Source organism: Typopeltis vanoorti, chromosome 18, assembly GCF_054136105.1.
Source record: "Typopeltis vanoorti isolate ZY-2024b chromosome 18, IOZ_Tvanoo_1.0, whole genome shotgun sequence".
NCBI classification, from domain to species: Eukaryota; Metazoa; Arthropoda; class Arachnida; order Uropygi; family Thelyphonidae; genus Typopeltis; species Typopeltis vanoorti.
The window spans coordinates 63098283-63111896 of record NC_143566.1 but is presented as its reverse complement, the minus strand read 5'-3'; the positions used below and the strand labels follow the sequence as shown (position 1 = coordinate 63111896).

The window sequence follows — 13614 nt, the reverse complement described above, 5'->3', positions numbered from 1 at the left end:
ATTAAATAATATAAAGATTATTATATAACAATTAAAAGCAGATAATTTAATATATATGAAAATAATGACACACCTCAGCTCTTCTATTTCCTTTAGATAACCTTGGATCAGGCTACTGATATCAGATTTTACACTTTCTTCATCTGCAAAATACAGAACATTACTAATACATCAAGTTAACATTACAATCAAAGACAAACAAGACTGCTTACTTTGTGCACTCAAACTTTATTACAACAAATTTCCAAAAGTTTTAGCTCTAGTATCAGAAAAGTGATGTTATTTTAAAAGAAGTAACTATTTGCCAAACAATAACGTTGGTCCTTATAAATTTACTGCAATAAGAGTCAACAAAACAAAAACTTTGTGCTAATTAACAAATTAAACAAAATCATATTGAGCTAAGTGAATAAATTTATATGGAATAACACTAAAATTAATACAACATTAAACTAGCAGTACCAGAAAAGCCAAACTGATTTTAAGTTATGAATCTACAAGTCAGAAAATAAAAAAACAGCTGATGTGAAAATTCTGTTCACAGCCATAATTTGAGAAAAATTATGGCTGTGAACAGATGACATCAATGGCAGATCATGTTAAGGTAAGAGAAAAGAAATTGACATCAACATGTGAGGACAGTGACGTAGCTGGGGGGGGGGGGGGGTTCAAAGTGGCGGCACTTTTAACCTTTTTGAACTTTTGCAGTTAATTCTAAAATACAGTCTCGAGAATTCACTTCCAAATATTGTAATACTACTGTGAATTTTCCTCACAATTGCTGTAAGTGTTGCTAGTTGTGAGAGGAGTTTTTTTAAATAAAATTTGATTAAGAATTACCTACATTATTTTATTAGTAGAGAACCCTCTTGGCTCTTTATTGTAATTACCTACATTACTATGAAATAGACTTCGTCAATGTCATCGACGATTTTGCTAACAGAAAAGCAAGAAAAATAACATTTTAGAATGCTGAAATTAAAGTTTTACTTCAAAAATAAACATAGTGTAATTTATTTCCCTATATGTCGTTTTGACTTTTTGTAGTAGGTATTTTTGGTGTGTATTGAGAGGGGTGGCAAACTGCTCTAGCTACGCAACTGTGTGAGGAGAAATATGAGTGAGGCTAATATACATGAAATGGTATAAAAAGTTCAGGAAAACAAGTATTTGATGCCAGAATTGTAGAGAAAAGATATGCTGTAATATTTTTCTTGGTCGTCGACTGTGCCATTGTAATATTTCACTTCTGATATTGTCTTGTATCTTAAATTCAACTGTGCTTTAGTTAACCTTATACGTGCTGTGCTCCCAGCACTTTATGTCATAACTAACTCTATGCAGCTTTACTCTTAATTTAACTTTAATCTGATTAACATACATCTCAATGTTAATCCTACTTAGTCTTATTCCCTGTTCCCACATTTTATTTTAAGCTAGTAACAAAGTACAATGCACACACATCTAAGGGGAAAGGAAGTCTCTCTCAGCCTATTCAAGCACACAGTAGCTACAACCTACAATTTAGAACTTTGCACATAACTATTACTTATTCCCATCACAATGCTAACCTATCTATAATAAGCATGTAGTTATTCCCTAAGTTACATCTTAACTTGATTCCTCCCATTATATGTACAAATTTACAATCAATCAATTTACCCTTTTGTAACCATAACTTGTCAGCATGGTTAGCCTAGTGGCTATGCGCTTCGTAACCATATGCCTGAGGAAGGAGTGTCTTAGGTTCGATTCCCATTGATGACGTGAGGAACTCAAGGATCTTCCTTAGCCATAGCCAAGTTAGCAGGTCTTGGGCATGGAGAGCAGGGTTTTCCTCCCCAGTTTATCTGGGGTTTTTCATCCCACAAGCAGGAAAAGCGGTCCCATGAACACACACAGATTACAGTCATGAATATCGCCCTTAGTGGATGCAGCAGAGGAGTGGCGAACCGGCTGCATTAATACACCAGTAACCCCTCATTAGGAGGGGACTCAACCCATCCTAGGACAGGCGAGAAGAAGAGGATAGGATAACCATAACTCATTATTTAACATTTCACTAACAAATACCTGTAAGCACCCTCATTACACATACTAATTCCAATTGTACTTTTCCAAAACATTAACAAAATGTACTTACTTACCGTAGCCTTTTACATACACCATTCAGCGAATTGCACCAAACCTCAGTAATGTCTTCATCATAGGTTACGATCGTTGCTTGGATAATGTGATGGTTCTGGGAAATGCCGGACAAGGTCTGAGTGATTTTTCCGTCAGCACTGCCGCTGCAATTTCCCATCGGTAACTGGAAGGAACTGCCGAAGTCTCCGTTATAACCAAGGGTAGTAGCATTCTCCTAGCACGTCCTTGTATTCTAACAGAAGCTCCATTGAAAATGGCCTCGCCTCCATACACCTGGAACACCGTTCTCTGGGAAAGAAGAAAAACTGAGAACGTAAAAAATCGAGAACCTTGCTGGCCCATCTCACTCCTCTTTTATATCTTCTCTAATCCTTTGTTACTATGTTAGTTTCCAGGATTACCTGCCTGCATGATGAAGTCATCACTTCGGCTTCCTCCGCTTGTGTCTCTATCGTGGGTGCATTTTTTTTTCTTTCCTTTGCTCTCTGGAGAGGATCATGATTTTCTTTAGTTTCTTTCTCTTGAATTCAGATAGTCTCTAGATTGAAGGTTCCGTTCTTTTTCTGCACTTACTGTTCCAGTAGTCTCCCTTTTCAGAAGTTGATCAGATTTTCTAGCTCTTGTTTCGCCTAACTTTTTTTTTTTTTTGCTTAGACTTTTGTTCACCACAATCCTCGTTTTATATGTTTTGTGTCTAGTGCAATTGATTATTAAACAAAATTCTATTCTTTGACACAAATCAATCGTCCAGTCGATCTTGTTCTCTTTCCGTTGGTTAATTTCTGGTGTAACACTCAAAATAATGTCAATGCTCTTGTTCTCTTTCCTTTGATTAACTGCTGGTGAAATACTCAGAATTATGTAAGTGCTAGTCATTATTTCCTTGTGTACACTTTCACCTATTGAAGGATTTTGGGAAGAGTTTGATGTGTTTTGTTGATATGTCTCTATTCTCTTCTCTTTGCTCACTAGTCTTAACTTCGCTTCTATCTGCTCACTCAGTTCTCTTGTCAATTTCTAGGGCCAGAGATTTCTGAACACTGCCTGTATTAGGTGCACACTCAACTCCCATTAGGGAAATTCTCCCCACCTGGAAATAGCAGGAGAGAGAACTTGCACCTCTAAGAAATCTAATCCCAGAATAATTTGAATGCTCGGACAAGAGGTTTGGGGGGGGGGGGGGGAATGATTAACTCTTGAGAGACATTCAAGGCAAATTCAGACAGCTCAATTCAACTTTCACCTTTTTCGGTGCACATATCTCAGCCTCAGAGGTACCCGTTTTGCATAAATGTTCATATCTGGAGATGATCATCAGCACATATTTTTTTTAATTTTAATTTGTTTATTAATATTATTATAATTATAACGGTGTCTCCATGGAGTCAAAAGATCGTTAGAGACTCTACATTGACACACTAACCATTATTCACACAGTACCTGTCATACTTCTCCTTAAATTCATTCACAGATGAAGCATTCACAACCACCTCTGGCAACATATTCCACCCATTCACAACCCTCCAAACAAAAAATCTAGTCCTAACATCCTTGTTAACCACAATCTCCAGGGATAGCTCCTCGTTCTCTCCCTTCCTGCACTGGTCTTAAAAAAGTCATTGGTATCATTCCTATAAAACCTGCTAAATACTTTTAATACACAAAATGTGGGATGGAATGAAGCCTCTCCTAGATGGAATCAAAAAGACTGCTTGATCTTTCAGTTCAAATGCTTTAAAGAATATTTGGGTTGAAATAGACCTTTTCTCTGCCTGAACTAAAAAAAAAAAGTTTTGCTTAAAGATGGAGGGAACGGCATTTTGTGTGTGTTGTTTTTATGTATGCTAGATGGAAGGCAATATACTATTTTGGGTCAGAGAATTAAAGATTAAAAAAATCTTTATATAGATTTAGAAATGCTTTATTTCACCTCTATTAGTAGCACAAATATTGTGCTATTAATGGAAGTGAGCAGAGTATATAGTTTCCCAAAACCCAATGTCAAACAAAATTGGAAATGAATCATGCCTTCTTGGGGTATGATTCATTTCCACCTAAAGAAATCTAGAAAAATTATGAAGTCTTTCTGCTGTAAAGGGTGCATTTTACAAAAGATGACTTCATGATATAATAAAACATCACCAGCTGGTTTACACAACTATAACAGATGATACAATGACATAATCTGAAAAAAACATGATGTTTTTTTCAGATTATGTCATTGTATATTTGCTTCCAGAGGTGGAGTTCTCAGTCTGTCCCATTCTCTTCTCTACTTTTGCATATAATATATGCAAAAGTAGATAATACATCAGGTGGCACAATCTGCAGCCACCAATTCTGCCAGATGGTATGTGGAAGGAGTGTACAGGAAGCACAGCACATAGCAGGCATTTAAAATCATATTACAAAGGAGAATGGATACCTTCTACTGTTGGTGACATGAATAAGAAAATTCTGTCTGTTCCAACTGCATCTCTGTAGTCTCCTCCAACAAACTCTTCATCCAACCATGAATGAAAATAAATGACGGCATCACTGATCTCCAGCGATACAATATATTTTTGACTTCAAATTGTGGTTATATTTTTGTGTCTAAACTATCTATACTCTGTATGATGTCTTCAGTTGCAAGTGTGACATCCATGCATTTGTACAGTCTAATATTCTGTGCTAGCGAATGCCAAATCTAGGATCATCCGTTTGACATTCTAATTGAAAATATCAATGATAAAAAGAAATTAAAGCTATCTCAGAGCAGAAATCATCATAATTAACAAGCTTCATCAGCTTGTTTCAAAACAGTAGACCACTGCTTCGATTCAGTAAATGTGCAACTTTTCTTTCTTATCGGTACACTCATATCTCTTAATTCAAGTTTCTGCTCTAAGGTGATAATTTTCATTTCTTTTTTATCATTAGTACCCTATTGAAAGAACCAATGATAAAAAGAAATGAAAGTTATCTCAGAGTAGAAACTTGAATTTATCATTCAAGAAATGAAAAAAAAAAAATATATATATATATAAAGAAATTATAAAAAATGACAAGTTATCACCTTAGAACAGAAACCTGAAGAGATATGAGCATGGTAATAAGAAAGCAAAAATCACACATGATTTACTGAATAAAGTAACAATGCATATTTTCACTCTTCCTTTTATCCATAATCACTACTGAAGAATAATTGTTTTTAATATAAAAATTGTTATATAAAGCAGCTGACAGTCAGCACACACTTATTTAATGGTGATTGAAACACAATGTTTGTTATGTTCACAGTGTGTATGTATGACCACATTAGAAACAAGGTTACGTGGTGGGATTCAAATAATTTAACAACTGGTTTGCTGCCCTAATGACCGTTTTAAGTATAAAAAAACAATATACCAAAAGGTATATCGTTTTTGGAAGATAACAAGACAACTAAATCGTCTGACCTTCCTAAAACGCTGCTGGGATAACAAGGTAATCCCAAATTGTGTTAAATTTAAGCACCGTTTTACTTCACAGAAAGCTCTCCATATTTATAACTGCACCAGCCTTACCCTACTATGAGAACAAATTACCGCAACGCATGTTCTCCTTGCCAACGAAAACAAAACCTTACAGGCACTAGAGGAAGAGCTTTCAGATACGCTCAGCCATGACCTTTGGACGATTCTTTATGACGTCTCATGCGCTTTGGCAACAAGGGAATTTGAAAAAATACGTAGTCGGCACACGAAAAAATATAACTTGATGAAGATTTCTGCTTCCATACCACAACAACCACTCAACATGGTAGTCAACCTCTCTTCCATAGTTTGGAAGTCTGAAGCACTCACTGCACTTTCACGTGGCCACAAATTCACCCTAGCTCCTAAAAGAATACCTGAAGAGGAAATAATGATCAAAAGAGAATGTAGGATTTGCAACCTTCCTAACCATATCGCCAACAACGTCAGACTGGATGTAGCCGGTGTTCTCACCAAAGCAAGACCTCCAAAAACCAACTTATCCAAAGATGAATATGCAGCTCTACTAGAAATGAAGAAAAACAAAAAAATAGTAATCACCAAAGCAGATAAGGGAAATGCCACTGTGGTTCTCAACCAAAAGGACTACACAGGTAAGCTTAAGGCTTTATTATTAGACCGTACTATCTACCTCCCTATTGAATATAATCATACCAGCTCTCAGATTAGAACTCTCCACAGACTCCTTAAGAAGGTCACTTCTTAGCCTGTAGAAGTTACTAACAAATTAAAACCTTTTAACTCTACATCCCCCCCCCCCCGATTATATGGACTTCCAAAAATACATAAACAAAATGTGCCATTACATCCCATAGTGATTCCCCCACATATAAATTAACCAAACATTTGGCCAAAGTGCTCGCACACTATACTGGCAACACACCATCACACATAAAAAACTCAGCCCACTTCAAACCCAGTATAGAAAACCCCTCACTCCAACACACTGACATAATGGTCAGTTTTGACGTCTCCTCCCTATTCACAAATGTCCCACTCAAGGAAACCTTAGAGCTCATCCAAGCCAAATTTCCGCCCGATATCTCAGCCCTATTTCAGTTCACAATGAACTCAGGCTATTTCTTTTGACAAGGAAAATTCTACAAACAGATAGAGGGGACATCCATGGGTTCACCACTTTCCCCACCCTTGGCCAACTTCTTTATGGAGACCTTTGAAGAGAAAGCCTTAAACTCTGTCCCACAAAAAACCCACTATTTGGCTTCGGTACGTGAATGATGTGTTTGCTATTTGGCCACATGGCTCAGATACACTCCACTCCTTCCTTGCACACTTAAACAACCAACACCCCAGGATCCAGTTCCTAGTTCACCTTGGAAAAAGAGGAACACAACACCCTCCCCTTCCTAGACACTCTAATCACTCGCCAGCCTGATGGATCTTTGGTTTTCTCTGTTTATAGAAAACACACCCATACAGACAGATACATTCACCAGCAATCCCACCATCACCCCTCACAACAATATGGGGTTATTAAAACACTATATAACAGACCAAAATTAATCTGCTCAGATGACGATGCCCTAACCACTGAACTAAACCACACCCTCAACACTTTCTTAGCCAATGGCTACAACCCCCAAAAAATACTAAAACCAGTAAACCACAACCCCCCTCCCTCCCTTCACAATAAAGATTGCACTAAATCTATCACCATCCCCTACATCCGAGGCACGTCTGAGAAAATAACCAATATCCTCAAAAAATATGACCTAACTTCTTGTTATAGACCATATAAAAAGTTGGGATCCCTTATCCGCTCTACCAAAGACCAACGACTTCCCCTCGACCTACCTGGTGTATACCAGGTCCCTTGCAGCTGTAAATTGTCCTACTTTGGCCAAACAGGCAGGACAGCGAATATCAGGATTTCAGAACACAAAGACTACATCCGGTTTCACCAGTACAGCCACTCTGGGCTTGCAGACCATGCCATAGATAGCCGCCATAGATTTTGTTGGAAGAAAACTAAATAATACACCGCAGCAAGTTCAAGTACGAAAGATTATTCATGGAATCATCAGCAGCTCTAAAAATCGTTCCAAACCTCAACAAATTGGATGCATGAGACTGCCCCAAATTTGGAAGACTTACATCATGAGAACTTCAGCCCAACGGCCAAGACAACCCAATTAGCCCGCTAGGGCACCATTAGGACTTTAGGAACAATATTAGTTTCTTGCCTTCTTCCTCATTTGCTTTTGTTAGTGCCTGCGTGCACATACCATATTTGTATGTTCCTGAAGATGGTAACGTGACGTTGCCGAAATATTGAAGGTATTCATTAAAGTTTTCTTTAATTAATATTATTATTATTATTATTATGTGACACCTCCAGGGAGTCCAAAGACTCATCAAGATAGAGTGTGCCAACAGCATAGAACGATTGTACCCTTCCAACTACTAACCGCGCTCAAACTAGCTTAACTTTTTGCGAGCTATTAGTAGCAGAGGTTCTACCAATCGACCAACCTTTTTTATGCTTTATAAATTCCTTAAGTTAATTACCAGTTATACCAAAAGGTAGTTTATTATTTCATACAGTTAATACAAAAATATAAACAATAAAAGAAATAAACAAAACTACATTATGTTATAAGAAAAAATTTTAAAATATTAATGAAAAAATATTAAATAATACCTGACAAAAAACAATAAAACTGTTATTTAAGATATTTCCATATTGCTTCGTGATGGACATCCTCACTTGCAATTTTCTTCGCTTTTATCCGAGCATCATTGGCTGTGATTTATCCTTAACAATCTTTTCACTGTAGGAGTAGGATCCCATTCCTTTAGGGCAGTGGTTCTTAACCGGTGTTCTCCGGAGCATTTGTGTTCCACGAACTGGTCACAGGTGTTCGGCCAATGAAAGATGTCACGTGACACAGTTCTGAGTATAATTGGCTACTCTGATCCTAACAACTGAAAACTGCTATGTCTTCAGTTGTTAGGATCCCAGTGTGGGGAAAAACTATCCAATAGCACAATGGTTCCTGCTAAGTTGAAACGCCACTTTACTAAGAAGCACACCAATCTTGCTTCAAAAACTAAAGATTATTTCAAGAGATTGCTGGACATGCAAGTTAAACAAGTAAAATATTTTGAAAAGATTGTTAAAATTTCTGATAAGACACAACTTGCATCATATAAAGAAGTTGAATTAATTGCTGTAAAATTAAAACTACATACTATAGCAGAGTCTCTTATTTTACCAGCATGTTGTGAAATAGTAAACATTATGTTTGGCAACAAAGCAAAAAAGGAAATTATGAAAATTCCTCATTCAGAAATACAGTGAAAAATAAAATTAAAGATATGTCAGAAGATACTGAAAAAACAGTTACCAATAAACTTTCCAAACAACATCTTACTTTACAAATTGAAGAGTTCACTGACATCAGCTGTAAAGCTCATACTAGGATTTGTTTGTTTCATTAATGAAAATGAAATAGTGAATCAATTTCTATGCTGCAGAGAACTTACCAAATGTACAACAGGACAAGATATTTTTGACTATTATGTCATATTTAGAAAATTTTAAAATTTCATAGAAGCTGTGCGTAGGAATTTGTACGGATGGTGCTGCTCCATCAATCGTAGTCTCTATTAAAGGATTTGTAACCCTTGCAAAGAAAATAAACCATTATATCTACGCACTGTTTATTGCTCAGAGAATCGCTAGTTTCAAAAACATTACCGGCAATATTAAAACTTGTACTAGACCAAGTTGTAAATATGGTAAATTACATCAAGTCAAAACCTTTAAAAGCATGCCTTTTTAAAAAAACTTTGCATATCTATCGAAGCCAAGTACAAATCTTTGCTTTTGCACACTGAAATAAGATGATTATCCAGGGGTAAAGTGCTATTCCGAATTTTAGAACTTAAGAATGAATTATTGGCCTTTTTTCAAAATGAAGGTACAGTGCTTTTGTAAAATGTCTTCAAAATGATATTTGGTGTGATAAAATGGAATGTTATTCCGATATTTTTAATTACTTAAATAGAGTTAATACAAGTATCCAAGGGAAAAATGAAAATATTTTGACATCCACTGACAAATTGTCAGCTTTTCAGAAAAAGGTATCTTCTTGAAAAAATCGCACATCAGCAAAAAATACAGCAGATAACTTTCCTTCGCTCCATAATAAAATGATTCTAGTAGCAAGGCTTACACGTTGGTTAGACATAACTGGTAATTAGTTTACGGAATTAACAACGCAAATGAAGTATATTAATTAAAGGTAACTTTAATGAATCACTTCTATATTTCGGCAACGTCACATTGCCATCTTCAGGAACATAAAGATATGGTATGTGCACTCAGGAACTAACACAAAGCAAATGAGGAAGAAAGCAAGAAACTAATATTGTTCCTAAAGTCCTAATGGTGCCCTCTTGCGGGCTAATTTGGTAGTCTTGGCAGTTGGGCTGAAGTTCTCATAATGAAAGTCTCCCAAATTTGGGGCAGTTTCATGCACCCAAACTTGTTGAGGTTAGGAATGTTTTTTAGAGCTGCTGAAGATTCTTTGAATAATCTTTCGTATTTCGAATTTTATGGTGGGTATCTAAGGCATGGTCTGCCAGCCCAGAGCGGCTGTATTGGTGAAAACAGATGTAGTCTTGGTGTTCTGAAATCCTGATATTTGTTGTTCTGCCTGTTTGGCCAAAGTAGGACAATTTGCAGCTGCAAGGGACCTGGTATACACCAGGTAGGTCTAGGGGAAGTGGTTGGTCTTTGGTAGAGCGGATAAGGGATGACAACTTTTTATATGGTCTGTAACAGGAAGTAAGGTCATATTTTTTGAGGATATTGGTTATTTTCTCAGAGGTGCCCTGGATGTAGGGGATGGTGATAGACTTGGTGTAATCTTTATTGTGGAGGGGGGGAGGGGGGGTTGTGGTTTACAGGTTTTAGTATTTTTTGGATTTTTTTGGGGTTATAGCCATTGGCTAAGAAAGTGTCGAGGAAGTGGTTTAGTTCAATAGTCAGGGCCTTGTCATCTGAGCAGATTAATTTTGCCCTGTTATATAGTGTTAAGCTGGCAGGTGATTAAAGTGTCTAGGAAGGGGAGGGTGTTGTTTTCCTCTTTTTCTAAGGTGAACTGGACTCTGGGGTGTTGGTTGTTTAAGTGTGTTAGGAAGGAGTGGAGTGTGTCTGAGCCATGTGGCCAAATAGCAAACACATCATCCACATAACGAAGCCAAATAGTGGGTTTTTGTGGGGCGGAGTTTAAGGCTTTCTCTTCAAATGTCTCCATAAAGAAATTGGCCAAGGGTGGGGAAAATGGTGAACCCATAGCTGTCCCCTCTATCTGTTTGTAGAACTTTCCTTGCCAAACGAAATAGCCTGAGTTCATTGTGAACTGAAATAGGGCTGAGATATCGGGTGGAAACTTGGCTTGGATGAGCTCAAGGGTTTCTTTGAGTGGGACATTAGTGAATAGGGAGGAGACGTCAAAACTGACCATTATGTCAGTGTGTTGGAGTGCGAGGTTTTCTATACTGGGTTTAAAGTGGGCTGAGTTTTTTTATGTGTGATGGTGTGTTGCCAGTGTAGTGTGCGAGCGTTTTGGCTAAATGTTTGGCTAATTTATATGTGGGGGAATCAATGCCATCCACTATGGGACGCAATGGCACATTTTGTTTATGTATTTTTGGGAGTCCATATAATCGGGGGGGTCTAGAGTTATAAGGTTTAAGTTTGTTGGTGACTTCCACAGGCCAAGAAGTGACTTCCTTAAGGAGTCTGTGGAGAGTTCTAATCTGAGAGCTGGTCGGGTTGTATTCAATGGGGAGGTAAGTAGTACGGTCTAGTATTAAAGCATTTAGCTTACCTTTGTAGTCTTTTTGATTGAGTACCACAGTGGCGCTTCCCTTATCAGCTTTGGTGATTACTATTTTTTTTGTAGTTTTTCAATTCTTGTAGGGCTGCATATTCGTTTTTGGAGGTTTGGCTTTAGTCAGAACACCGACTACATCCAGTCTTACGTTGTTGGCGATATGGTTAGGCAGGTTGCGAATCCCACGCTCTATTTGGATCATGATTTCTTCAGCAGGTATCCTTTTAGGAGCTAGGGCGAAATTGTGACCACGTGAAAGTGCGGTGAGTGCTTCAGTCTTTAAAACTGCCGACGAGAGGTTGACTACAGTGTTGAGTGGTGGCTGTGGTAAGGAAGTAGAATTCTTCGTCAGGTTTTCGTATTTTTTTTTACGTGCCGACTACGTATTTTTTCGAATTCTTTTCTTGCCGATGAGCATGAGATGTCATGAAGTATCGACCATAGATCAAGGCCGAGTGTATCCGAAAGCTCTTCCTCTAGCGCCCGTAAGGTTTTGTTTTTGTCGGCAAGGAGAACGCGCGTCGCGGTAATTTGTTCTCTTAACAGGGCAAAGCTAGTGCGGTTATAAATGCGTAGAGCTTTCTCTGAAGTAAAACGGTGCTTCAATTTGACACAATTAGGGATCACTTTGTTATCCCGGCAGCGTTTTAGGAACGTCAGACGATTTTTTGTCTCGATATCTTCAACCTCAATTTGCTGTATTGACGGGCCTTTCGTGCGATTGCATCTCCGTGGATGATCATGATTCTAGTAGCAAGGCTTATACGTTGGTTAGACATAACTGGTAATTAGTTTACGGAATTAACAACGCAAATGAAGTATATTAATTAAAGGTAACTTTAATGAATCATGTGCTATTGCGTCCCATAGTGGATGGCATTGATTCCCCCACATATAAATTAGCCAAACATTTAGCCAAAACGCTCACACACTACACTGACAACACACCATCACACAAAAAACTCAGCCCACTTTAAACCCAGTATAGAAAACCTCACACTCCAACACACTGACATAATGGTCAGTTTTGACGTCTCCTCCCTATTCACTAATGTCCCACTCAAAGAAACCCTTGAGCTCATCCAAGCCAAGTTTCCACCCGATATCTCAGCCCTATTTCAGTTCACAATGAACTCAGGCTATTTCGTTTGACAAGGAAAGTTCTACAAACAGATAGAGGGGACAGCTATGGGTTCACCACTTTCCCCACCCTTGGCCAATTTCTTTATGGAGACATTTGAAGAGAAAGCCTTAAACTCCGCCCCACAAAAACCCACTATTTGGCTTCGTTATGTGGATGATGTGTTTGCTATTTGGCCACAAGGCTCAGACACACTCCACTCCTTCCTAACACACTTAAACAACCAACACCCCAGAGTCCAGTTCACCTTAGAAAAAGAGGAAAACAACACCCTCCCCTTCCTAGACACTTTAATCACCCGCCAGCTTAATGGATCTTTGGTTTTCTCTGTTTACAGAAAACCCACCCATACTGGCCGATACATTCACCAGCAATCCCACCCACCCCCCTCACAACAATATGGGGTGATAAAAACACTATATAACAGGGCAAAATTAATCTGCTCAGATGACAAGGCCCTGACTATTGAACTAAACCACATCCTAAACACTTTCTTAGCCAATGGCTATAACCCCAAAAAAATACTAAAACCTGTAAACCACAACCCCCCTCCCCCCCTCCACAATAAAGATTACACCAAGTCTATCACCATCCCCTACATCCAGGGCACCTCTGAGAAAATAACCAATATCCTCAAAAACTATGACCTTATATAAATATGACCTTACTTCCTGTTACAGACCATATAAAAAGTTGGCATCCCTTATCCGCTCTACCAAAGACCAACCACTTCCCCTAGACCTACCTGGTGTATACCAGGTCCCTTGCAGCTGCAAATTGTCCTACTTTGGCCAAACAGGCAGAACAACAAATATCAGGATTTCAGAACACCAAGACTACATCCGGTTTCACCAGTACAGCCGCTCTGGGCTGGCAGACCATGCCCTAGATACCCACCATAAAATTCGTTGGAAGAAAACAAAAATAATTCATTGCAGCA

General features: G+C 38.1%; 1 protein-coding gene across 1 annotated transcript in view; it reads right to left on the bottom strand.

Moving 5' to 3' along the window:
* LOC150096717 (kinesin-like protein KIF21A) overlaps positions 1-13614 on the bottom strand; it is a 753433-nt gene that overhangs the window by 516829 nt on the left and 222990 nt on the right. Inside the window, exon 12 of the mRNA XM_090408696.1 lies at positions 74-143. Within this exon, the coding sequence (XP_090264822.1) occupies positions 74-143 (70 nt within the window). The remainder of the gene's footprint in view (positions 1-73; positions 144-13614) is intronic.